Source organism: Prinia subflava, chromosome 10, assembly GCF_021018805.1.
Source record: "Prinia subflava isolate CZ2003 ecotype Zambia chromosome 10, Cam_Psub_1.2, whole genome shotgun sequence".
Lineage (NCBI taxonomy): Eukaryota > Metazoa > Chordata > Aves > Passeriformes > Cisticolidae > Prinia > Prinia subflava.
Genome location: NC_086256.1, coordinates 11,471,699 through 11,496,190, shown reverse-complemented (window position 1 = coordinate 11,496,190; position 24,492 = coordinate 11,471,699). Strand labels below are relative to the sequence as shown.

The 24,492-nt window shown below is 40.2% G+C and overlaps 2 protein-coding genes across 3 annotated transcripts in view; one reads left to right on the top strand and one right to left on the bottom strand.

Annotated features, from left to right (window-relative positions):
• Positions 1–15,009, top strand: part of PIGK (phosphatidylinositol glycan anchor biosynthesis class K) — a 63,689-nt gene extending 48,680 nt beyond the window's left edge. The window contains exon 11 of one of the 2 annotated variants that reach the window (XM_063407305.1): positions 14,408–15,009. In XM_063407305.1, coding sequence (XP_063263375.1) covers positions 14,408–14,524 — 117 coding nt within the window. In that variant the 3' untranslated portion in view covers positions 14,525–15,009. Of the gene's footprint in view, positions 1–2,223; positions 2,266–14,407 lie in introns of those variants that run through there. The other variant, XM_063407306.1, reaches the window with a different exon arrangement.
• A 238-nt stretch (positions 15,010–15,247) lies between these two features.
• The window catches only part of ST6GALNAC5 (ST6 N-acetylgalactosaminide alpha-2,6-sialyltransferase 5), a 78,326-nt gene continuing 69,081 nt past the window's right edge, over positions 15,248–24,492 (bottom strand). The window contains exon 5 of the mRNA XM_063407307.1: positions 15,248–24,487. Within this exon, the coding sequence (XP_063263377.1) occupies positions 24,256–24,487 (232 nt within the window). The 3' untranslated portion in view covers positions 15,248–24,255. The remainder of the gene's footprint in view (positions 24,488–24,492) is intronic.

Below are 24,492 nucleotides of genomic sequence, written 5' to 3'. Positions count from 1 at the left end.
TACAATGGATTGAATAACTAAATGCATTGAAAGGTATCTTGGATGAGGAACCTGAACAGTCACTTGTATGGTTCTTGTTTTAACTGTTTCATACTAGAAATACCACATTGAAGATGTTCTGTAAGCCAAGAAGGGGAATTTTTACCTGTTCCAGCATCCCAGAGACATTTGAGATGGTGTTTGGTAGCTTCTTGCCAGAACTGTTGCATGCATGCTTTACCTTTTCTTCCCTGTTTATGCATTAGAGCATGCAACTTTACCACCTTCCTTGCATTTTTTAAAAATGAAACCAAAGTATATTTTAAAGCCAGTAAAAGAATGACCTGTTTTTCCTTTTACATGCTATTAAGAACAGCTAATTGAGCAGTTATCAAAATGTTCTGTTTGACATATGTGTACTTCATGAGCTCTGGGCATCAGTAAAGTCACATTCCAAGATGTGTGCTGTCACATCTTGGAATGTGACTTTATCCCCTCTTCACAGAAATGGCTCCCAGCAAGGTGACAGAAACCCCCAGGCCATGCTCTCCCTCCAAACCAGTCTCTTCTTCAGGGAATTGCAGGAGCAGGCGTGGATGCAACTGATGCAGTGTTTTCAAAATGACTTGTTTAGGCTGTCCAGCTCCTGCAGTTTGGACAAAGACGTTTTAACTCTGATCTGTCAGTTTTCTGAGGTCACGTCTCTTTTCTCTTTCCCAGCCTGTGAAACCCTGACATGTATGGATTGGCTTTTTATCTCCATTCTTCTTTGGCACAGGATGGGAGATGAGTTTGACAGACAGCTTGGAGCAATTTAAGGGGCTGCCCCTCAAGTGGCCACACTCCACTCTCACCAGTCCTGGTAGAGTCCTGTTCTCATTAAGCACAGCAGTGGTGCAAAGGACTGCTTGAAAAAAAAAAAAGGCATTTTTCATCCTGGCTGGGTATGTGACTACAGAATTTCTAAAGCCAGCTAGGATAGGTAGTATCAGCTGAAACTGATAAAGTGTACTTGTATTCCTGAAAGTTTTTGTTTATATTTCTCATGAGCAGATGAGAGTAAAAATAGCTGTTACTGTGGAAAGTTAAAATGGGAATAAATTTGAGGCTTTTGTGCATATCATGGGAGTGCTCAGTTAGCCCTTGAGAATACTGCTAATATGAGGCTTTATATGTGACTGTAGCCTCATCCATTTTGTGGATTATGAGACATCAGTTTCATACCCACCAGCATATAGAATTGTCAGATGTGCTATTAAAAAATATATGAAAAGATACCCTGGCTCTATAGTAGCTATAATTGTTAGATGTGCTGCACTGGATTTGCAGCTTCTTTAAGAGGTAATTCCTGTAACCGTTCCTTTTTAATAAGCACTATTTAAGATGTAAAATGAAGGAAGATGTTCAGGAAATGACTGTAACATGACAGGCTTTATAGAGTGCTGTAGATCTCTGGGGTTTACTCATCTGAACTTCAAATAACTGCATTTCAAGGGTCAGTAGAAATGGTATGGCCATGGACTCAAATATTATTATATTCCGTATATTCAAAAAATTGATTTGCTTCTTTTCAGCTGAAGCAGCCATGTGTTTGAAGATCCTGTGTGCACAAACCTTTCAATATGCACTATTGATGTTTCTGTGTCTTTGTTTTGGCATGGGACTGATTGTGCCATGATCCCCTTTTGTTGTTCTTCATGGCCTGCTCACAAATGTGATTTCAAGGCAATGGTTGCTGTTTCTATTGTGCTTTATCTGTGCTCAGAGCTTTACAGGAACAGACAGGTTCAAAAATGCTTATAGCTTGAAGTAAACTTCACGTAGCAGGTTGGCAAAAAGCAAACCAAGGTTAACAGTGAGAGGTTCTGATTTGCAGACTAAGGCTGTAAAGGACCATTATGTTAATCTCTTCTGACGTTCTGCACAAAGCACGCAGATACTTTATTTATATTCTCCCTTGTGTGTGGCTGTATTGACATCAAGAAGGATAAGTAGAAAAAAGGTTTGAGCAGAGGCTGGGAGATGTTTATTCAAAACATCGTAATTATGGGGACAATAAAACCGAGGAGGACAATTAGGGCATGTTAGAACATATTTATAATTACAGCAAATATTCACAGTATTGCAGCTGGAACTGAAGAACCAACATGAACAGGTACCATGGGTCTCAGTTACTGACATCATGGGAACTGGTGCACCCTGCTGTAGGTAAAATATCAATAGCTCTCTCTTTGTTTTGGGCAGATGATATTAGAACTGCTGCTGGCACTGCAAATGTAAGGAGGCTATTTTTAAGTGAGTTCTGTTCTTTGAGACTCTCTGCTCTCCTCTGTGGCCATAATAAGCTTGGCTAATACCAGCTTTTTTCCTAAAATCATCTCTTCAGCCATTTTCACTCTCAACATTTTAGTCCTCTCTTAAGCATATAATTCCCTTTTTTCATCATTCCTTGCTTCCATGATATTTTTATGTGATATATTGGTCTGCATTCATTCACATTTGTTATTTATAAGTCAAAATTCATAGATGTTCTGAGTCTTTTTAGATTTGTCTGCACTGGGTCCCATTTACTTGCTGTTCCTTCAAATATTGGGAAAGTGAATGCTATTTAGGGCAATGAGGTGAGTTGTCTCCAGCAGGGATAACTGAATAGGTTTTTCAGTACATAATGGTATGCAAATAATACACCTCTGCCTCTCATGGGAACAGACTAAAATTTGCACAAGCTCTCTGTGACCTTAATAGGTTTGTAGACCCTGTGCTGCTGAAGCAGAGTAGGTGGTGTACAAATAGTTCAGGGGTGTCTCAGGGCTGAGCAGTGCTGTGGAGTAACTGTGGATTTAGGACGTGGTCCACACAGCTCAGTGTGGGGCAGGGTATCCCAGAAACACCATCCAGCTGATGCCAAAGCAGTAACACAAGCAGTAGGTTTTAATAATAGTCACTAATAATGAAACAGATGATGCTTAAGACGTGCTAATTCGTTGTGTTGCAAGAGTGTCTTCATGCACAAGGTGAGGCTGCAAAACACAGTAAAATGAGAAGTAAGCTGCCCCATTTGTCTGCTTTTATGTTTATGATGTTTTATATGTAAGAGTATCTTTTAAAAATTTTTCTTCTCTTTATTTTTATTACAGGTTCTAGAGCAATTCAGGAAACAGATGCTGCATTTAAAATAACTTTGATTTAGTGAGGCTTTCTGTGCAAGAGAATGCATCCTTCCTAAAACTTCATTTTACTTAAATTAACTTGTATTTCCACTGAGGATGGCTTATATTAAGCACAAAGGGAGGCTTAGCGGTTTAGACTTCCATCAAATAAACTGCATAACTAAAAAGAGAAGATGCCAAGCCTCACATACTTGTACTTGAAAGAATTGTGTTCTCTCTCGTGGGAACTCGAGATTAGAGAAATTATAAAGGCTTTGCATAAAAACAGGGAGTTAGAATTAATTTTTGCTTAAGCGGGGAAGTGTCAAAAGCCTATTATGGTAATTTTTCAATTTTGTCTTAACTGTTCACACATTTTAAAATAGTTGTACAACCGAGTGGAGGCATAATTGATGTGTTGTGGTTTCTTTTTCCTTTCCTTGGGCCATCATAAAACACAGCTTAGGTGCACTTAGGCATGGAAGAAGTAGGTGTGCTAATTAAGTAGATGAAAATTTTCATATCATAGTGAGAAAATTTACCTAATGGATTGGAATAGTACTCTAAGAATGGTTCCCCTATTCTTAATTACATCCAAGTACCAGGTATCAATATTACATGAAGACAATTAAGCCACAAAAACCTTAGTGAGAAACCATAATTCCTAGCAGTAGAATTATGGGGTTGTAGAGACTATCATGTTTATTATTATTATCATCATCATCATCATCATCATGAACAGTAGCATTATAAGTCTACATTTAAAAAAAATTACTTTATTCATTGTCTTTTAATGTATAGTAAAGGCTGAAGATATGGAATAAAGAGCTACTGCTACATTTATTTTTTTAATCTTTCTTAAATTAAAAAAGTATAAATCTTGTCTGTGTCAGAAAAACTGATAAACTCTTATGGTGTAGTAATTCAAAATTTATTGTTGACCTAGAATAAATTTTAGGACCTCCCTAGGTAACAGAAGACTGATTAATCAAATACTTTTAATGGTAAATTAAATCTATTTTTCTTTGTTAAATACAATATTAACAGCAGGAATACTGTTCCAGAGTTACTTTCATTTTGGTGATCAGTTTTGCTGTTCCATAGGAGTTGTCTTTGGTGGCCCAGGCTTTGCATTTGGAATGAGATTTTCTGGCCAATGTAAAGTAAGCAGTGCTCCTTAGTGGTCACTGATTAGTGAGTCACTGGTTTTTAGGTGCAGTAAGGGCCCCTTTCCCTGCTTGCAGCTGATTTTTCTGTGTTTGGGCATTACCTGACTCAAAGTACAGTGTTTGTCAGGCAGTTTTGGTGAGAGGAGGCCTGGAGAGGAGGGTCAGCAGCCCCTGTGGCTGTTCAGTGAGGTCTCTGGTTTCTGATGGGTTGTATTTGTGTCCCTGGAATAATAATGGCAGGAATAAGACAGCCAAATGTGAGCCTGGATGTGTGTTGGGTACAGGAAAGGAGAGGATGCTGTAAGATCTTTAGGCAAACGGAAATATTAGTCTTTATTCTTATTTTATTGCTTAATGTTGCACAGTATTGGTGTGTATAAGCACGTGTGTAATTTGAGTGTAAGGCTAAATTTTTGACCCAATTTGTGTTACCTGTCACTAAATGTATGCAGGATCAGGACCTTCCTGTATAAAGCAGATTACTGAAGTATTTTATAGTACATTGTCCAAGATGCAAGATTTAATTTCATTTTCTGGTGTCTGTTCAGTGTTGTGTAACATTTTCATTTCTCACATAACCTTGTACAGTGCTTATTAATCATTACTTTTTTATTGTTTACCCATGAAAGCTTCCCTGATGGGCAGTGTTTATTTAAATGCTATTCCAGTGACTAGTAAAATCAGCAGTAGGAGTTTTGTTAGATTTCTTTTTCTTCAATCCACTGTATTTCGTCTGAGCTTAAGCAGCATAAAAAGTAGCTGTTACCAATAAGCTCACATTGATAAGGAAAAAATATAAATGTTATCAATCTTGATGTATTTTGCAGTGCTGTGACAGCAAATACCTTTCTGAACACTTTTCCTGAGGGGAAGGCACTGTTAGCTCCAAATATATTCGCACATTTATCCCACTTAACCATGTAATCCTAGGTGTTATTGGTGATTTTTTTCTGTTAAGTTAATTATGTTTTGTTTACTCTTCAGTAGCATGCTGTGAGGAGCACAGAAATGTAACTCAGGAGCTCTTGACAGGACTGATGAATGGCCACAGACAGAGATATTGGCAGGCTGCTCTCTAGTGCTCTGTCTAGAATTGTTTTCCTAAATAATTCAGAGGGCTGAAATTTGATGAAATCATTTCCATGTGAAGAATGAATGGAAGGGGTAAATGAATGAAGACTCTGGTAATGGAGCAGTTGTGTTCATACTGCTGGACAGTCAGGACAGCATCCTGCACCACCTTTCCTGTGCAAATCCTTTGCATGGGGCTGTGATTCAGCCTTGTGCCAGTGATTCCATCTTTAATGATGGTGGTTCTGTGAATTAGCCCGTGATTTCCTTCTCTTCAGCAGTGCTTAACATAAAAACCCATCGACAAATGGCTGACAAAGGGGTGATGAGTGGTGCTTAGAGGGGACAGAATGACAGCAGGACAGTGGAGCAGTAACCTGTGCTTAGTGTAGATGGAGGCAGGGAAGTTTGGCCCTAGATAGAGCCATGTGTGGTTTCATCCTTTTTAAAGACCCTTTGGGAAGCTGTTGATTCTGTACATGTTACATATTACATGTTACATGTTGCATGTGGTGGTCTGGGAGGCTGGTGGGAGGGAGTGTCCTCAGCTACACTCATTCCTCCTTCCAGGAAGATGCTCTTTGTGAGCCCCACACGGTGTTTGACTGATGACCTGTCACACAAATGTCACGTGGCAAGAGTGATTATTTATGATACCATAAATCTGCTATTCTTTCTTAATGGCTACAAAAACTCTTCAGGAATGGATCTGCTCTCTGGGACCCCTTTGACGTACCAAGTGTAAGAGAAATGGCTTTTTTGTGTAGGTGTAATTATGTGCAGCCACTAAATAAGTGCCTGTGTGATTGCCATGTCCGTGTTTTATGATTTGTTTTCTATAGCAGCTAGGGTACCCAAAAGTATTGGGTTGCTATTTCACAAGTACTGGGTTGCTATTTCACTACAGGTCTTTCTCCTTTTCCTCTTTTCCTGATCCCGTAAGAGAGCACATACAACATAAACTTGGGTAAGAACACTTGCTCGGCTTATGAGTACAAAACTACTGAATACAGAATCACGTCTAAAAGCTGGGTGTTGGTGGGGAACAAACCAGCCTGTCACCAGCTGTTACTCACTGGTTTCTCACTGAAAATGAAAATATATTGCAATAAAAGTACAGCCATACTTGATCTTGCTCTTATAAGTGTGAAGGCATCTTTTACCTCAGCCCTGCTTCTCGCTCCACTCATTTTGTCATGCCTGCCTCTTCAGTGGAATGCTGTTTCAAGTTGTGCAAGCTGGAGCTGGAAAATGTGGAGCTTTACTGCACACGCATGTAATGCAGCACAGAGCTTAGGGTAACAGAGAACATTTTAAATTACAGCTGTGGAGATTTGAGAAATGGACATTAAAAATTATGTGTATAAGGAATATGTATTTGGATTTCAAATGCAGCTGTTGAAGAATTTGATTAGATTTTGTACTCAATGTGGCATACTGGGTATGAGAACTAATGCAGTCTAACATCTGTTGTTAATACAGCCTGTCACCTGGCAGTAATGAATAGATACTTCCAGGATGTGCAGGGAAAAAAAGTGTGATTGGAACCATCACTACTACTTTGAAAGAAACACCATAATAATTTATTAACATCATGGTTTGTCTGTATAAACAGAAAAAACTTTTGCTTGAATTTGAATGATCAGAATTACACTTCATAATGAAAGTCCTAAGTGTACAATGAAAGTCCTAAGTGGACAATCTCTTTTAGAAGATCAGGAATAAAACCTTCCTTAGAAAAATTGATTTAAAAGCATTTGAATGGACTCACCTTGTGATTCAGAGAAACACAAGGGAAGTTCCAAGGGAACTCCAAGAGAACTCCCAGGGCAATAAGGGAAATCCAAGTCAGAGTTCCCAGGAGGAAGTGGGAGTGCTGTGCTCAGAAAGGCTGGGCTGGGTGAGGCTGGTACTTGGAATAATGATGCCAGATGGAACAGGTGCCTGTGCCCCTGTGTGGGGGCCTTGTCTCTGCAGAGCTGAGGGGCTGGCTCTGTCTGATCCCATGGCAGTGCAATGTTGCATTTCTGGGAACCAGACCTGCACAGGACCTGAGATAATCTTTTCCCAGGGGAAGGTGAGCAGTGCACACTCTGAGAGTAGCTTGGCTCTATTTACACCATTGTATTTTTGTGAACACAAAATATTCTTGTCCCTCTAGCAGCTTTCACCTCCTCTGTTCTCTGCCGTGTCTGCTTAACCCAAAGTTTCAGTAGCAGTGAGTTGCTTTTATATCTGATGATTTTTAGAGGTTTCTCTCTAAAGGCTGAGGTCTGCCTCGCCAGTGTGTGTTTTTGTCATTTTCTGACTCCCTTCACTGTAAGGACCTCAAGGAGTTTATCTTTCCATTTGTGGCTGAATTCTTGCCTTTAGTCTTGTTTTTGCTAATAATCCTACTCTTGTTTAAATTAATTAAATATAAATGTATTAAAAGGAGCATGCTTCTCTAAGTAGCGGTGACTGAGTTTTGAATAACAAGTCTACTTAATTAAGCTGCTCATCTGGTATTTTTGCATGCTTCAGTTGGCATGAACCTTTGTGTTTGCAAATGTAATTCATATATTTGCTGTCGACTTAGGTGTCCTTTAGTGGAAAATCATGATCATGGCTTCATATATGGGTGTGAATTTGATTAAAATATAAAGCACCATTTGCTTTGCATACCTTAAACAGAAGCAGTTGCACTTTTTTTTCTGATTGCAGCCTAATCTGCCTTCTCTTATCTCCTCCCTAAAGCATTTGTGAGTTCAGTGTGTGCCTCAGTGTCAGCAGAGCAGGTGAGTGCCCGTGCCAGGCTGTTGGGGACACGCAGGGATGGTCTCTGTGCGTTCCTCAGGGTGCAGCAATCACAGCCTGCCTTTGGAGTGTCCCTGGGGCAGTCCCTTTGTGTTTGCTGGCTGAGCATGGCTCACCTGAGCACTGCCTTGTCTGGGAATTCACCTGCCCTGGTGCTGGCAAGGCCCCCTTGGATCAGAAGTTGTATATTATGTATTGGATCACAGGCTGGGAGATGAGTGAATAATTGTTAAACCACTAAAAGCACTTTACAGTGCTGTGAAATGCTGAGATAACTCTGAAAGTAGGCAGTAATAAGTAGAAGCTCATTTTTAAAAAGCCCTTATAGATTATGAATTTGACAAGGAAATGAAAAAGTAAAGCTATCATAACAGTATTGTTCCTATTACAATGATTATACAAAGTCAATATTAAAATGCAGTTGTTGATTTTGATGTTAATTTAGTTTAGCTGCTGTTTTTTCCCATACCCTTTGTGAGTTTTTCTTGTTGATGAACAAACTTTCTTCATTATTTTATTGATATTGGAGATACCAGTAATCATGGCACTGTGGTTAATAAATATAAAGCAGGAGATTAGACAAAAGTACTTTAAATTGTTTTGCAGATTAACAGGCACTGTTTATGCTGGAGTTCTCTTATGGCTTTAATCTCGCTGTGGGCACAGAAAGGATTAAACTATTACCTGATGGCTGGGGTTACTTGATTTCCCCACCCCCCTGTGAGGACCCCAAAATCCAAACTGTACCCAACAAATTAGAAGTGCAGACCTCCACTGAAAGCTTTGAGGACATACTTAATGCCGTGACTTTTTTGTGATACATATAAATTCATTCTGGAAATAAACTTTGTTGTGTGCTTTGTTGTAAGAATAGAAAGGATTACCCAGTTTGAAATTCTAAATTGCAAGTAAACCTGAGTTATTGGAGTGCCTCTTGGAGATACATAGTGTGCTCTTGCACAGTGCACTCTGTAGTAGAATTTAGCTTTTCCAAGCAATTTCCTTCAGTTTGAGGTCAGTTTTCTGAGATGAGAAGCAGGTGGATTCTTCCAGTTTTGGATTGGAGGTTCACCTTGAATTTCGAGGTTTTGAGACTTTTTTTTCACATTTTTATACTGGTCTTTACAACAGAGCCTCACATAAAATTTGGTACCTTGAGGAACAAGAAAGAAAATCTTTGGTATGCAGTGGAAGAAAAAGAAACATTCATTTAAATGGAGGATGACTAAGAAGAAAATTTGGACAATTCACCCCCCAAAATTCAGGAAATTCACCCTGGTGAGTGCAAGCACTGCACAGACAAGTGTGTTTCACTTCCCTGCTTGCTGGCCCCCAGGAGCAGGGAGGTGGAGAAGCCCAGAGGATGTGCACAGCCCCTCCTGGCTGTAGCTGCTGCTGTCTGCCAGGCAGCCCCAGGACCCTCAGATGTTTTATACCACGTGTGCAATAAATAGGCCAAAACTGGGTCTAGGACACTCAGCACTGAGACTGCAGTGAGAATTAAGCAGGGATTAATTTGAAATCCAATAGCTGCCACTTTAATGGACTCGCTGGCACACAGCGCTTCTGATGTGTTATTTTTGTGCAGTTGCACTGGGATATTTTGCACTCCTGGTACAAACACACACCATCTGCCTCAGGCTGGGGAGGACATTCCCTGCTACAAGGATGATGTGCACATTCATTTCTAAGCTTTTGCACCTTTTCTTAAAGCCCTCTCTGGAAAAAGGTACTGGAGGAGATTGAAGAATTTGTGTATCCCTGTTTCATTTGGGAATTACTTAATTCCTGTCTGTTTGCTCAGCTTTCAGTGCTGCCACTATGCAGATGTGGATAGTGAGTTTAACCCAAAGCTTACTGTACCAATATTTTTGTGCTTATTGAGAACACTAAAGCAGAGTTCTCTTGGAAGACTGTTGGAGGTTATAATGCGACAGTCTTCCTGTGTGGAAAGCACTTCTATTTATCCTTACTGGTGAGTTTTGGACAATGGTGTCATGTGGAATGTTAATATGTGGTGTTTTAAATCTTATTTCTATTGCAATGTAACATTTTAAAAGTAAACCATTCTAATTAGCACTTCAGCTTTTTAAAATTATTTTTTTCATAAAGCTCATTTTAATTGGAGTAACATGCATTGCATGTTTTATGAAACACCTTCATTGAAAGTCTTGGATACTTTCCATTCAGATCCCTATAGACTCATCCAGTTTGAAAATACACTGTTTTATCCTCTCCTTAATTACAGTACTTGGAGCCACTCTCTGTTAACTGTTTTTAAGTTCCACAGGATAATGAGTCTAGCAGAACTAGAGAGTGTATGGCAAAAAGCTGTTCACAGGAGGAAGCTGCCTGTTGCTTAGCTACCTGTCTTTTTAATTTGGAATCTCCAGCAATTCCATACTGACTAGTCCTTAAACTGCTAAATGTATTTGTTGATGACAGATTGTACCATTCTGAATGTACATTTCACCTGTGTGTTACTGCTGCTATTGTAGGATAAGGAGGGTGTTTGTAATGGCATTGTGCTGTGGTGGAAATCACAATACCTAAATATGTCGGTGACAGAAGGAGTTCTTAGGTGGGTACTACAATGAAATTCAGAATAACTTGAGCAAAAAGAGTGTTAACTCTGCTCCTCCAGAGCAGTTCCAAATATGAACAAGTTTTGTGGTAATTTGTAAGTAGCGCAACCAGTCTGTAGTACGCATTCTCACATCAATTTGGAACATAATAGTGATAGATAATAAATTGCAGATCCAAATACTGTGACACTTAACATGGTTTTGGTCCATTTAGCATTTTCTTGCAAGTGAGGAAATGCCTGACATGTAAAAATTGCCTGAATCTCACAGAAATTTGCTGAAATAAGACTCTGAACTAGGCAATAGTTGTAGGAGAACTACAGGGTTGGGGTGGTGGGGTTTTTTGGTTTTTTATTGAGGGGTTTTTTTTTTTTTGAATATTGAAAAACCTTACTTGTATTAATGGCTGTCTGATAAATCCTAAAATTTATACAAAGAGATAGTTTATTTTGGCTTGTGGCCACAGAACTGGTATAAGCATAGAAAGAAATTCTGGCTTTTCTAAACCTTTCTCCAGTGTGTGGATCTATAAAGAGTTTTCATTTGATATTGAAGTGAATTCTTTCTTACTATAATAGTCTTTCCCATTAGGAGAAATCTCTGTGACTCTTCCCTTTCTGTCTTCACAAAATAGCTACAGCAGCTTCTGCAGCAGCGTGGAGGGGGCACTGATGCTTCTGGGAGGGCATCCCATGCCCATGCCCATCCCATCCATCCCTCCTTGGCTGGGCCAGCTCTGGGGGTCCCAGCTGTGCCAGGGAAGGAGTTGGTGGCTCTGTGCTGGCAGGGGCACAGCTGGAGTGCCCAGGCAGCCCGTGTGACAAGCACAGCTCTCAGCACAGCTGCTGGGAGCAGCAGCTCCGTGTCCCGTGCAGGTGGGGCCATGCACAGGTGCCATGCACAGGTGCCATGCACGGGTGCCAAAAGCAGCTTTTTGTAAAGCACTCTTTGCTGCTGAGCTGGCGTGACTGCCTAGGCAGAGTTTTGTTATTGATGCTTTCTGTGTTGTATTTGTTAGGGTTCTAGAAAGATGAACTTGTTAGTTTGACAACTAATCATATTTTTAATTTAGTGGTGAACTCTCATGGGAATCTCTGAGCAAGTTAATTTAAATGAAATTAGGTATTTCAGCTCTTGCAGGTATACTTCGTAGGTTTAAATGTGAATCTGTGTTATCCCATTTTAGCTATTCATGAGGTTTTGATGTCCTCATGGAAAATAGTGGCCTATTTCAGTATGATTTTGTGCTCAATTAACCATTTAGAGATATTGACTTACAGATACTGAACAGAGTTGCACATTTTTGCCCTTTTATTGTAGTTTAATATTTGTGTGTAGATTTCAGTTTCTGGGTCTGTAAATCTTTCTTATTAGGATAATTTATTTTTAAGATTACTGAGTATGTGGCTGTTGCACAGCCTCATATAATTTTTGTCATGCCTTCATGGTTTTAATCCTTTACATTTTAACATGGGATACATTGTATCCCATGACTTTAAACTGACTCTATATATATATATCTATCCTTGATTTTTCAGTGCAGAGCCACTGCTGCACTGGCCTCTCTTCCCTTGCACAATTCCATGGAGACTTCAGTACAAGACATGACAAAATGTAAAACCATACTCATAGATCACCTTATAAATATTTATTCATATAAATTCTTTAAAGAAATTAAATTACGTGTTCTATACAAAATAGGAAAGAGAGGCTTTTAGTGTCACTGGCTGCAAATTGAAGTCATTTGTCTTGAAGGGTCAGGTGCCACTTTGTGGTAAGATACTTGTCTGAGATCCAAGAAGGGAAAGATTGATAGTACAAAGAGATTGATGGGACAGGCACTGCAATATGCATACGAAGTTACGGGTTAATTAGGAAGATTTAAACGAGAAAGTCCCTTTGTGAGGAGAAGTGTCATGTGCTGTTACTCTCAGAAGCGAGGTGTGCTGGCAGCCTTTTGAACAGGCAGAGTTGATTTTCAGAGGTGTTTATGTGGAGATGTGCAGTTGTGAATATCAGGAGGTGGCAGATCACCAACAGCACACGCTGCAGCTGACGAGTGCTGCTCAGAGAATTCAGTGCTTTGCATATACAGACACCTGCTCTGCTCACATCTTTGGTTTTGTTGTGCTTGATGTAAATGATAATGCTGGTTTTGTGATCCCTGTATCAGAGTAAAATTATTAATATTTCAGACCGCCAAGTTCTTTGGGTGTCTCGGGTGATGTCACTGTTTGTTCTACTTTTTAATTGCAGGCACAGTACTTACAGAAAAATCCTAAAGCTAAGAATGTGTGGTTTATAAAGTGGGAGCTGAGCAATCAACAAACATTGTTTTTGTGTTGATAGGAAAGCTGTTTTGAAAGAACAGACACTGCAAACTGTTCCTTCTTGCATTAAAGTTCACCAGCCTCCCTGGTACATTTAGCAGAGAACAGCAAGCTTCTCCGTGTGGATTGATGCTGAAATGAAAACAGCAACATCTTTTGTAACAGTTATTCACTTGGCAGAAAGAGAATTTTAAATTTGACCTAAATGCAACAAAACCAAAATGGTCTGTGCCCCTTGTGTCTCATTCTGCACAAGGACAAAATGGTGCAAATCTTTCAGCAAGGCAGGAATAAAAATCTCAGCAAGTGCTTCAGTATTTATTATCGTAATAGTAAATCATCCCTGTCTGCCTAGAAGATCTGTAAAAGAAACCTGCTGAGGGCAAGAGCAGGCACAGCCCTGAGGGACTGAGTTACACTTCTAAATACTACAACTCTGGTATTTTTGTCATGATAGCCTTAACTAAAATTTTGCATTCATATAGTCACCTTATTTTTAGCCCCAGAGACAGATCTTGGGGTACATGGCAGCTCTTATCTCCTGCAATCCATTTCTCTGTTCTCTGACTGTGGAGTATCTGAATTTTTGGTTTAATAAGGGGAGGAAGAAGACAGGCAAGTTTTATCTTGTCTAGCTGCTACGTGTGAGAAGGCTTTCAATTGCAGTGTATAACTTTTTACTGAAGATGAAAAATTTGTTGAAGAGGGACAGAAGTTTGAATTGCAGAATATATTTCTGCATTAGGGAAAGGCAGTTAGACTCAATGAGGCCCCTGGGAAATGTGATTGACATTGACAACAATCCTATTTTGTTTTATGATATTACTGTAATGATGAGTCTCTGCTTGTTATGTGGTCAGATATCTGTTTATTCACATAATTCTGAGTACAAAAGCAGCTGTAGAAAACAGGTAGTGGAGAAACAACACTTTTCTCTTTCATATTTTCACTCGTTGGAGCTGTTTTTCATACTTACAGAATTCTTCTCTTGTATTAACATGAGACCAAATATAAGAAAGCCTGTCCAAATAAATAAGTTGGAACATGTCCCACAATACCAATAGACTCAGGCAAAGTGGTGTCTCAGGCACAGCTCCAGTGGCCTTTTTGTGGTCCTTACCCTCCCTGCTTGAGTGGCAGCTTGCCTCCCATTAGCCTCCCCATCACATCACAAAGATGCTTCTGCTTCATGAAGAAATACACATTATTGGTATTTTGTTCTACTGCAAGGATTATTATTTTGCCCTTGATAAACACAGTGCACTGCTTATTGAGAGAACTAAGTACAACATTTTTTTCTCCTTTTGTTTTTTTCTTTTTTTTTCCAGAAACCAAAACAAAAGGATTGGCATCCTCCTGGAGGATTTATTTTAGGACTCTGGGCATTGATCATCATGGTTTTCTTCAAAACATATGGAATCAAGCACATGAAACATGTCTTCTGAACTGGAGCAAACAAGATACTTGCATTGGCTGCTGCTTTGGGTTCCTGGGTATCACCTGTGTTCTCTGCATTTGGAGTATGGTTGTGTCAAAACACTGTGTTGACATCTCACTTCTAAAGGTTCTTTTGAAGCCATCTCTTCTGCCCCTTTTTCTGGAAAGATTCTAACAAATGGTTTTAATGTTACTGTTTTTTCACTTTCTCTTGATTTAAACATATTTTAATGCTTTTCTGAGCATCTTTTCTTTCTGGTTAAAAAGGGCAGTAACAGGATTTCTGTGGCTGCTTCTGGATTGTAAATGGGCAAATTCTTTGCACCGGACTTTGAAGTAAATCTTAGAAGAAGTCACCTATTACTAAAGAACTGGACACCGTGGAAAACGTTCTTTAAGATGTCACTATGTCTATAAAAACTTAACCTACTTTGCAGACTTTGGCATGGCATATTGAAAGCTTTCTTCACAAAAATAAAAATACTCTGGAATATATTGATTTATTTTTTCTTACTCTTTTTTCTTACCTGTTAAATGCAACCCGTAGATCACTCCTTTCACCTTAGGCAGTTTCGAGTCTAGAATTCTATGAGTTGGTGAAAGTGAAAAGAAAATTATAACCTTGCTGAATCTACTTAAATAGAAGGCCAAAAAACGTGAAAGAACTTCACCATGTCCATTAGAAACCCTTCACAGGTGTTGTATTTTCACTGCATACAATATGGACTTGGATGCTTTCAGAATTTTCAGTGCACTGGATTTTTGCACCAAAGAAAATCGACTCTGGCATCAGGATGAAAAACATTATAAATTGTACCATTGTATTCTGTACTTTCTGAGCCCTTAGAAAATGTGCTTTGTTGCCTGGTTTTTGTAAATTCTGGTTTGGCATATTGATTTGTTCTTCCTGGACATTTACTGATGAATGTATGCTAAAAGGGTTTTGTCTGTATATGTTTGTATGGTGATATTTGTGAAGAGAAGAGCAAATCCGTGCATGTATAGAAACACATCTGTCAGTGAGGAGAAGCTTTTGCCCTGTGCTTTTGGAAATTGTTCCCTACCTTAATCAAAATAAAGCTTACCTGATGCAGCCATGGTGTAAGTACTAGACACATATCTCTAGAAGTTATTAGGAATTATTTATAATCACACATTATATCAGTCAGTGTATTTGTCTTAGAATATGGTTCTGAGCATTCCTTATGGCACAGCACATAAAAATTCAAGTGCATAAACATTTTTGTCCTTTTTTCTTCTCTTCCAGCGTGGTTGTGGCATCCCAGCCTCAGGTGAGAGGAGGTGACACTGTCAGAGCCGTGTGAGCCTGGGAGGGCTGTGGAGAAGCCACGGAGGCTTCCAGAGAACAGGGAAACAGCAGTGAGCTGCAGCTCCAGAACTAAAGCCTTGGGGTTTATCTCCAAAGATTTTTCTAGGCTCAGAGATGTTGAAGGTACAAAATGATCCATTATGGGAAGGTGAGCATTTGCCTACTCCACCTCTTCATGGCACTTCTTGGTGAAGAGCTGGAATTGTTTTCAGTAGCAGCTGCTTAAGGCCCAGGAGTAGGGATTAAAACTAAAGCATTCCTGCTGTCCCTGTAGTTCTGTAAACTGATATTGTGGGGTAGATAATGCTGGGCATGCCTTCCCAGTGTGCTGCTCAGAAGCTTTTGTGTAACTGGTGCACAGATCCTCCCTGCCCACAACAATGCAACCTAATGGGAAAGAGAAACACTCTGGGGTGGGTGTGAAGTAGCATTCCTGGTGCTGGATGTCTGGATCTGTATTCACAGTGTGCTGGGTTTGGGGGTTGCTTTTTTGGATAATGTCCTTCAAAAGAAATGACTGCATATCCAAAATCTGATATAAGGGTGGCTTTTCATAAAATCAGAAAACAATTTTTTTTAAATTTGATTGTTGTATTTCTAATACAACAATCAAATAAAATCTGCTGTGGACAGGCCATGTAGAAATGTGTAGACCCAGAAATTCATAGAAATGCATCCTACAGAATTCCTTAGAGGATTTGCTTAGTTTTCCTTTCCTAATCCAACTCTTTTTCAATTGTAGTAAATATTTTAATCAAATATTTTTTATAGGCAACTTTTGCCACAAGTTAAAAAGTGTATAAAGTGAAGGTGATAAAGCTTTGTGCCTTGCTTCAATTGCAGTTACACTTATTTGGACTCCTCAGGCCTTATTCAGTTTTTCTCTTTCCCTCTTTCAGCCACCTTTTGCAGGAAGTGATAGAAACATCTACAGAACCCTGAATTTTGCCAGTAGCAGGAGATACCAAAGATCCTGTCTTTTTAAATGCTTATCTGCTTAGGGAAAAGGAGGCAATTAGGTGGGTTATTAAAATGCAATTTATGAATAGAGGCACTCAGTAAGTGTGCATGTGAAGGTGATTAAATTGAAGTGAGAACAACAGTTTGACTGGAATGCAGCAAACTATGCTTCAGGCATTTTTAACATTTTTGTATGCACAGAAGTGAGGAGTTGAAATGGATCATTCTGAGACACCATAAAGTTGCCTGTGCTGCACCTACGAGACAGTATTTTCTGTGCTGTGATAGCTTTTATTCCTTGAACAGTTACAGTCTGAAAGCAAGTCCAGGAATGTCACAGAATTGTCTGTAAAGGTGTGTTGTATATTTATTTTTTATTTAAAGTTAGTAATCCTTTCATTCTCCCAGGAAGGCCTTCAAGCTCAGTTTGGAGTGTGGGCTCTGGGAGGCAGCCATGCCACCCTCAGTCACAAACCATTTGTGCTCTGCAGGCCGAGTGTGCTTTGCAGTAGAGCTGCTTCCTCCAAGGTGCACAGATGATCTTTTCAATGTCATCCAGAGCACAAGCCAGGTGGCAGTTTCTTGATGCTTCTTTGCACGGGGACTTTTTGAGCAGAACCGAATTTCAATGTTTTGTGACTCGGCCTGGGTAGGTCTGTGAACCAAGCACGCCCAGGCCTGCAAAACTCAGGGTGTTCATGTCTGCACCCTGTACTGTGGAACTGCATTGACAGGCCCTGCAATGGGGTTTTAAGGTATTTACAACACTCATGGATGATAAAAATAGATGTTGGTCATTTCAGTTTTTCAGCTCTCTTTCAGGATCACATCTTAAAATACATTTTTATTATTGAATAAAGAAAAAGTAGGTCCCCAGCAGGGTTGTAGTCACATCCAGGTGCTCTCCTGTCCCCTGGAGTGCCTGTGGCCAGGCCCAAAGGCTGACACAAAGTGTGACTAAGCTGTGCTTCTGCTACAGACTGAAAAGTGAGGTTCCTACAAAAATGAGTGGAGAGGGAAACCTGAGCAGGGAGTGACAATCAGTGTCTCTTGGTCTATGCCGGCTGAATATTTTCATGCTTAATGAGTGTTATGATGAAATGCTGTTCTCTTGGCATAGGCAAATACCAGAGACTGTTCACAGGTATCTTTACAAACATCATTAGTGATGGTGTGTCTCTTCTAGAGAGTGGAGAGCTTTTTTCTTTCAGTTGGTTTTTCCTCCTGGAAGCTGGTATCTGTTATTGATTACAGAAAAGCAAATGTAATCTGGGTGTAATTCTCTTGCTGAGCACATTGAGCCCATCTCTGTCTCTTATTGCAGGAGTCAGGGGTTTTTATTCTCAGCTACCACAGAATGTACTGGAAGTAAATGGAACTTGTGGCCCAATCTGCCTTCAGAGGGGCATCATTGCATGCTGGGGCAAGGCTGAGTTGCACTGAATCAGTGTTCTGCAAAGGGGCTGAGGCCAGGTTCAGCTGTGAATTTATCCTGGGGGAGAGGGTTTGTGCAGTGATAAGCACAGGGAGGTGTTGCACTGTGCTCCTGTGAGAGGCACTGGAAGAGCAGCTGGGCAGAAGGCAGAGCAGAAGTCTGCAGCCCTGGCAATCCTGATACTGACAGCATGTCAGTAAGGGGCTTTTTGATGTTAGAGAACTGCTGCTTTTTCTTCCCTGATGGATGCTTAGAAGGAAGGAATAAAAAGGAAGTTTCTGATCTGAAGGCTTCCCTAATTATCCATTCAGTATAGCTGAGGAGATGAGATGCTGCTAGTTTCTGGTAAATAGTGAATATTTCATCCACTGCTTTGCATTGTGAAGTCAAAAGCTTTTATGTGGTCAGGATTATTTGGACTTGATAAAAATAGATGAAGTGGAAGGCAATCCATAAAGTGAGAATGGTGCATTTCAGAGTCTGTGGTATTTGGAGAGAAGACAACCTTTGTATGTGGTACAGGCTAGGACAAGAAAACTCAGTGTCCTCCTCATGTACAGATCTTCAGCTCTGTCAGTATTAGAGAGCTCTGTGTAGAGCTCTCTAGAGCCTGGTAGAACTTTATCATGATTCCAGACGAATTCTCCTTTGAATTGAGACAAGCATAAAATATTTCACCCAAGAGACTAATCTGTCCATAAGTTATGAACTGCAGGAAAAAGCAGTGTATATAATGAAAGTGTCTTCTCAACCATGGGAAGATCAAACTCAGGCTGGAGCTGACAGAGAGGAAAGCTGAGGCTCAGTACCAATAGTTGTCCTGCAGAAATCTCTTTCCAGTATTCCACAAATGAATCATACGTGCCACAAAAACTCTTTTATCCATCACTTCAGCACTTCTGTACAATAATGAGCATAATAGTTTTTTGCATCTCTTAAGTGGTGAAAGGCAAATTAATAAAATGGAGAAAGTTTCTCATGGAAGTTTATATGACACTAATTTATTTCTGCTTTCCCTCTTTCTGTGAACTTTTAAAAATAAAACGCTTTCAGGAAATGTATCTTGAAAGTGTCTGTGTTTTGTAATAAAAACTTGCATAGGCTGCATAACATACTCTGAAATCAGCATTTCTTAGAACTCATTTCACTTGCAAGTTCTTTAAGACCGAGTTACTTTTTCTCCCTTAATGAGGATTTATGCCTGATTTAGTGATTAAATTGATAATGTTTAAGGTTTCCATTCAAGGATGTACATCTATTAATGTTTGTACCATGTGTTCTTCCCCATGCAGATTATAGATTTAACCTTTTTTCCTTTCTTTCTTTTCAGGTCTGTGTGAGAATAACACCAAAGCCTTGGCCAATACTGAGCCAGTTTTGCTGCTTTGGCCAACAGGCTTAATAGAGATGCAAATTGTATTGGCCTAAATTATTTTGGTGACGTTGTTACAACAGTCCCTTGAACAAAACAAGCCCCACAAGAACTGTTTGGACAGTGTAACAGCAAAGCTCAGCCTGGGGGGTCCTCACCATGGAAGTGGCATTTTTCACACTGCTGTTGACATGGCTTTAGTGACAGCTCAGCAGAGACCAGGCCACCAGGCTGTGGTTTATTTGGGAGATTCATGGCATGTCATACTAGTCCCTGTGACAAAACTGACTCATCTGAAATAGCAAATAGATTTCCTTTCTTGGCCTGACTTACTGGAATAATGCTCTTATATTAAATGTTTGACTAGGCCCACTGGCTCTGCATGTAGTATTTTAAACTTAGGCTCTGTCCTTTATATCCAGCTCCAATATAATGGTACTTATTTCCTCTGTGAAATGCTTTGATATTTACTAATGAAGAGCCTCACTAAACATTAGATTATGTGTGATTTTCACTAAGTTACTTTTTCTGTACTAGTTTTCCTGTCCAGGTTAAGTTTATAGCTGAAAATATTATGGCTCAAATTGTGATGATTTTAGGGTCCCCTTACCTCTCTTGGTCTTTATAATGCATGTGGAATGGCAAACAGGATCAGATGTATTGGTACCTGTAAGGTTTCTGTATTTCCTTTTGTTTTGCAGTACCTTTTGCTGCCTTACAAGTACTCTTTGATGGTTTAACTGCTTGGGTTTTTTTTTTTTAATCCCTAAGCTATGTTTAAAATTGAATTAGAAATTGTGTCTCCTTGCATCAGATAAAATCATTAACGTTCATTACAGAAATTATTATCAGCATTTTTCGAAGAGTTTTTGTGGCACCTCTGATCAGCTTACAGAATACTGCAAAGAAAACTGTGCAAGACATTCCTCTCTGTCCTGTTGAGCCAGGACATTCCTCTCTGTCAGCTCCAGCCTGAGCTTGAGCTTCATATTCCAGGGGAATAAAACTAAACAGCACAAGGCACACTTTATTCCTTACTGTTTAGATTCTCCTCACCCCATTCCCCAGTGCTTTTCCAGCTATTTTTATCTTACTGTTTCCTTGCAACCTTAGGGGTATTTTGGATAAAAATCACTTAATTTCCTTTGAAGTTTGCCTGGAAAATACAGCAGGACCAGTCTTGGGTAAGCAGCTCCAGGAGGATTTTATTAGTTTACTGCTCCGTATGAATGCACATGGCAGTACCACTGTGTGTTGTGCTGGATCGAGCCAGGGCTGCCAGTCAGCAGACCTGAATCTCTCCCAAATCTTGTTCCAAGGCTGTCGCTTTGTCTTAGTTTCAAACCTCCCCTTTCCTCAGTTTTGTTATGAAGAATAAAGTGTTGACTTTCTGAGGTCTCCAGCACTTTGGGTGGAAGGTTTCTCCACGTGCATCATGGTTTTGCTTTGTACCATGGTGCTGTTGCTGTTGAGCCAACAGAACACAAAGCAGCTTTTGTTACTTTTTGTTCTTAGTAGCAGAGATGTTTTCTTTGTCATTCTCAATTCCAGTTGCACATACGGCATAAGAGCTACAGTTCTTCAGGATGAAAAATATCTCCTCTGACAAAGGCAAGTGTAAAAGCCTAAAGGTATGCAAGGAGTTCAGAAATAAACTAACATAGATCTTGAAATTGCTGGTGTCTGTAAACACTGTTTTGCCACAGCTTTTAATATGTGAGATGATGTGCTGCAGATCATGAATCGATCAAATTATAGCGAGGAGTGTGAGATGACAGCATAAAGCAGAGAATGGCAGCAATGCCTAGTTTGTACTATGTATCCCTAGGCTGACAGCATTTTCTGTCATAAATCTGTTTGGTTTATAACTAGGCCATAAAACCTTACATCAGGCTGAAATGCAGCAGGATTCTGTAGTTCAAAAATTGTGCATTCATAGATAAATACATCAGTGATCTGTTAATTAAAATTGCAGTGCTTTAACAGTTATTTACATTTCTTTTGCACTCTTACAACTTACAGTTTTTGGTCTCAATTTATGTTCCACGTAAATCTCTGTGATCTATTTAAAACTTGCTGTCTCCTTGGCTTCATCAAATTCCTTTTTATATATATAGGTGTGACTTAGAAAATACTCCTTCATACTTTTTGTAATTAGATGGGGGACCTTGCTGAAACTTCACAGGAGTTTGATGAGACTAAAGTGAGTTTGGGTTTGTTTTGTTTAAAAGATGTGTATGAGGGTAGCAAGAACACAGAGTTATTAACAGAAACTGATCAAGGAATGAGTTATAATGCTTAGCTTGGCTCTGTTAGATTTAGTGTCCTTACAGTTTATTTCATGTTTCTTCACATTCTTCATGCTTCCCCATATCTACTTGACAGTGAGCAGTTTTGCAGACAGGGAACCAGCCTGTGGAACACAATGGGATCTGAGCAGTCTCCGTGTTTCTGCAGAATATTGGAAGTAGACCAGTGTACTCTACCTTTAAATGATCTGATTTTAACAACAACGTAGCTAAACATACAGCATACACATCCTCCAGCCCTTGACTGATGGAAAAACTAAGAGCTCTAGTTTAAAATGACAAGATCTTTTTATTATTGTATCAGTAATAAAACAGGGACGGTAGCAATGGAGGACCTACTGTGATCTGTACCATGTCTTGCAGTCACATTAGAAATGATCTGTAAATCAGTTTGATAGATTTCATCAATTGCAGCAATATATGCTGGATACAGTACCCAGTACACGTTGAAAGGGATGTTCAAAAGCCATCAGTTCAAAACCCATTCTGTTTTTTACAGGATGCAGTGAAATCAAGTGGAAGGAATAAAACACCATCAGTGGAAGGAGAGTTAAACACCAGCTGACAAGAGAAGGTAACACGCACTTGGCATTCAGTTTGCAGGCTGAGTGGTGTGTACCAGGAAGAACACCAAAATAAAGCTTTTAAGGCAAAATACATTATAGATTCTTACTTTTTGACAGTGGGCAGGGCTGCAGCAGGACAGTGGCTCTCAGAGACTTGCACTTCAGGTCCAGGCAGTGTTACAGAGGTGACACCAGTTTGTCCCTGCCAGGACAGTTCACTCTGTCCCCAGAGAATCAGGGTATCTGTGTGGCAGCTGCAGCTATTGCTGTCCAGTTTTGGAAAGAGGAAGACCATGGGTTACAAGGGGGATTAAATGAGAGTGTTTGGTCCCAGTTCTATGTCTCACCTCTGAGGTTCAGCTTCTTGGATTTAGGTGTTTAAAGGTAGTATCTTTGTTCCAGCTTTTGCACTTGTCTAATGAGAGACACCTTTCATCACCTGAGGTATGTTTCATGCATTAGTTACTGATTACTTTGAAAAAAAATGAGATTTGGTATTTGTGAAACAAAAGGAAAAGTAATACTCTAACTGAAATCTTCTTTATTCATAAGCCACATGTAACCCAGTGATTCCCACTGTGAGGTTCCACACACAGCATGAGCATTGTCCTTCCCCTTTGTCTTGCAGGGACTCACCATGCACATACAGGTACTTCATGGGAAAAAAGCAGAGTTTAACTTTGCTCCTTTCAAAAAAACAATTTTGTACTCGTGGAACATGCCAGCTTTTCATATCCCAGCTTCAGTGTGATCCACAATCTTGAGATCAGTGATGATCTTGGACAGTGGAAGGCAGAGATTTTTTGCAGGTGCAGTGCTGTCATCTTTCTGGTTACTCTGACTGTATTGTAGTAGTGGTAGTTTACCTTCATTCCACAACTTTGGTCACACTGTTTTGAGCAGCTGGTTTGTAGTCTGTTGCCTCAGGAGGGTTGCTGGCAGCCTCGTGTGGGAATACAAGAAGCAAAACAGAACACAACCCCTCCAGCCTTAGCTTGTCTTCACTGAGAAGCTGCTGCCATGGCCAGTGGGAGGTTTGGCTTCTTTTTGGGTAAATTTTGTTTGCCCTCCTTCCTCCCACCCCTATTTAAAAAACAGCAGCTTGATAGCACAGCAGCAAATGCACATTAATATCAAACAGAATTTTCAGTACCGTTTTTGTATTAACATAAGATGTCAGAATGTAAAGTGAGCTGGATCTGCACATGGGACCACTCTTGCTGTTAAAGGCTTTAGGCTGGAACAGAGCCCAAAATTCTTAGAAGAAATCCAACATTTCCCAATCAAATATTAATTACATGCTATATAGAACTATATATTTCAAACAAGTTTTATAAATAAAAAGCTAGGCCTTTCAAACCATCAGCAATATTAATTTTGGATTTAAAAGATTATGAAAGATAAACAACCACATAACTGTGAATTAGAAAAATACTGGCCTAGTTCGCATAAAAACCTCCATTAAATAAACCCAGAAAGTTTTCACTATGAAAATTCAGTGGCATTGTATTTTAAAAAGCCGTAATGAATTAACCATCCCTTAATGACACTCAGGTTGTGTTTCACGAATCACGAACACACACAGCAAGTCAGAAGGCGACAGGCTGGGTTGACAGAGTTTGACAGGAGTGCTCTCAGTGTGTGCTGCCCCTCCATGCCAGCTCCTGCGTGCTGCTGCTGCGGGTGCCAGCTGCAGGCCTGCTGTCCTTGCCCTGCAGGCTGCTGTGCTGCAGAGGTGCTGCAGAGGTGCTGACAGCCCCCCGAGGCTCAGGGCCGCGGCCTGCCCTGGCGCTGGGTGCCGGCGTGCGGGTCGGGCTGCCAGTCGGGCTGGAAGAAGCGGATGTCGAACGTCCGCGCCCAGTTCTCAAAGACGCGCTTCTCCGTGATGAAGCGGTGGTGGCTGCCCTTGCGGCCCCGCTCGTGGGAGATGTACATGGTGCACTCGTCTGGCCCCAGAGGTTCGTAGTAGTGATAAGGTACTGACGGGTGATTGGGATCCCTGTG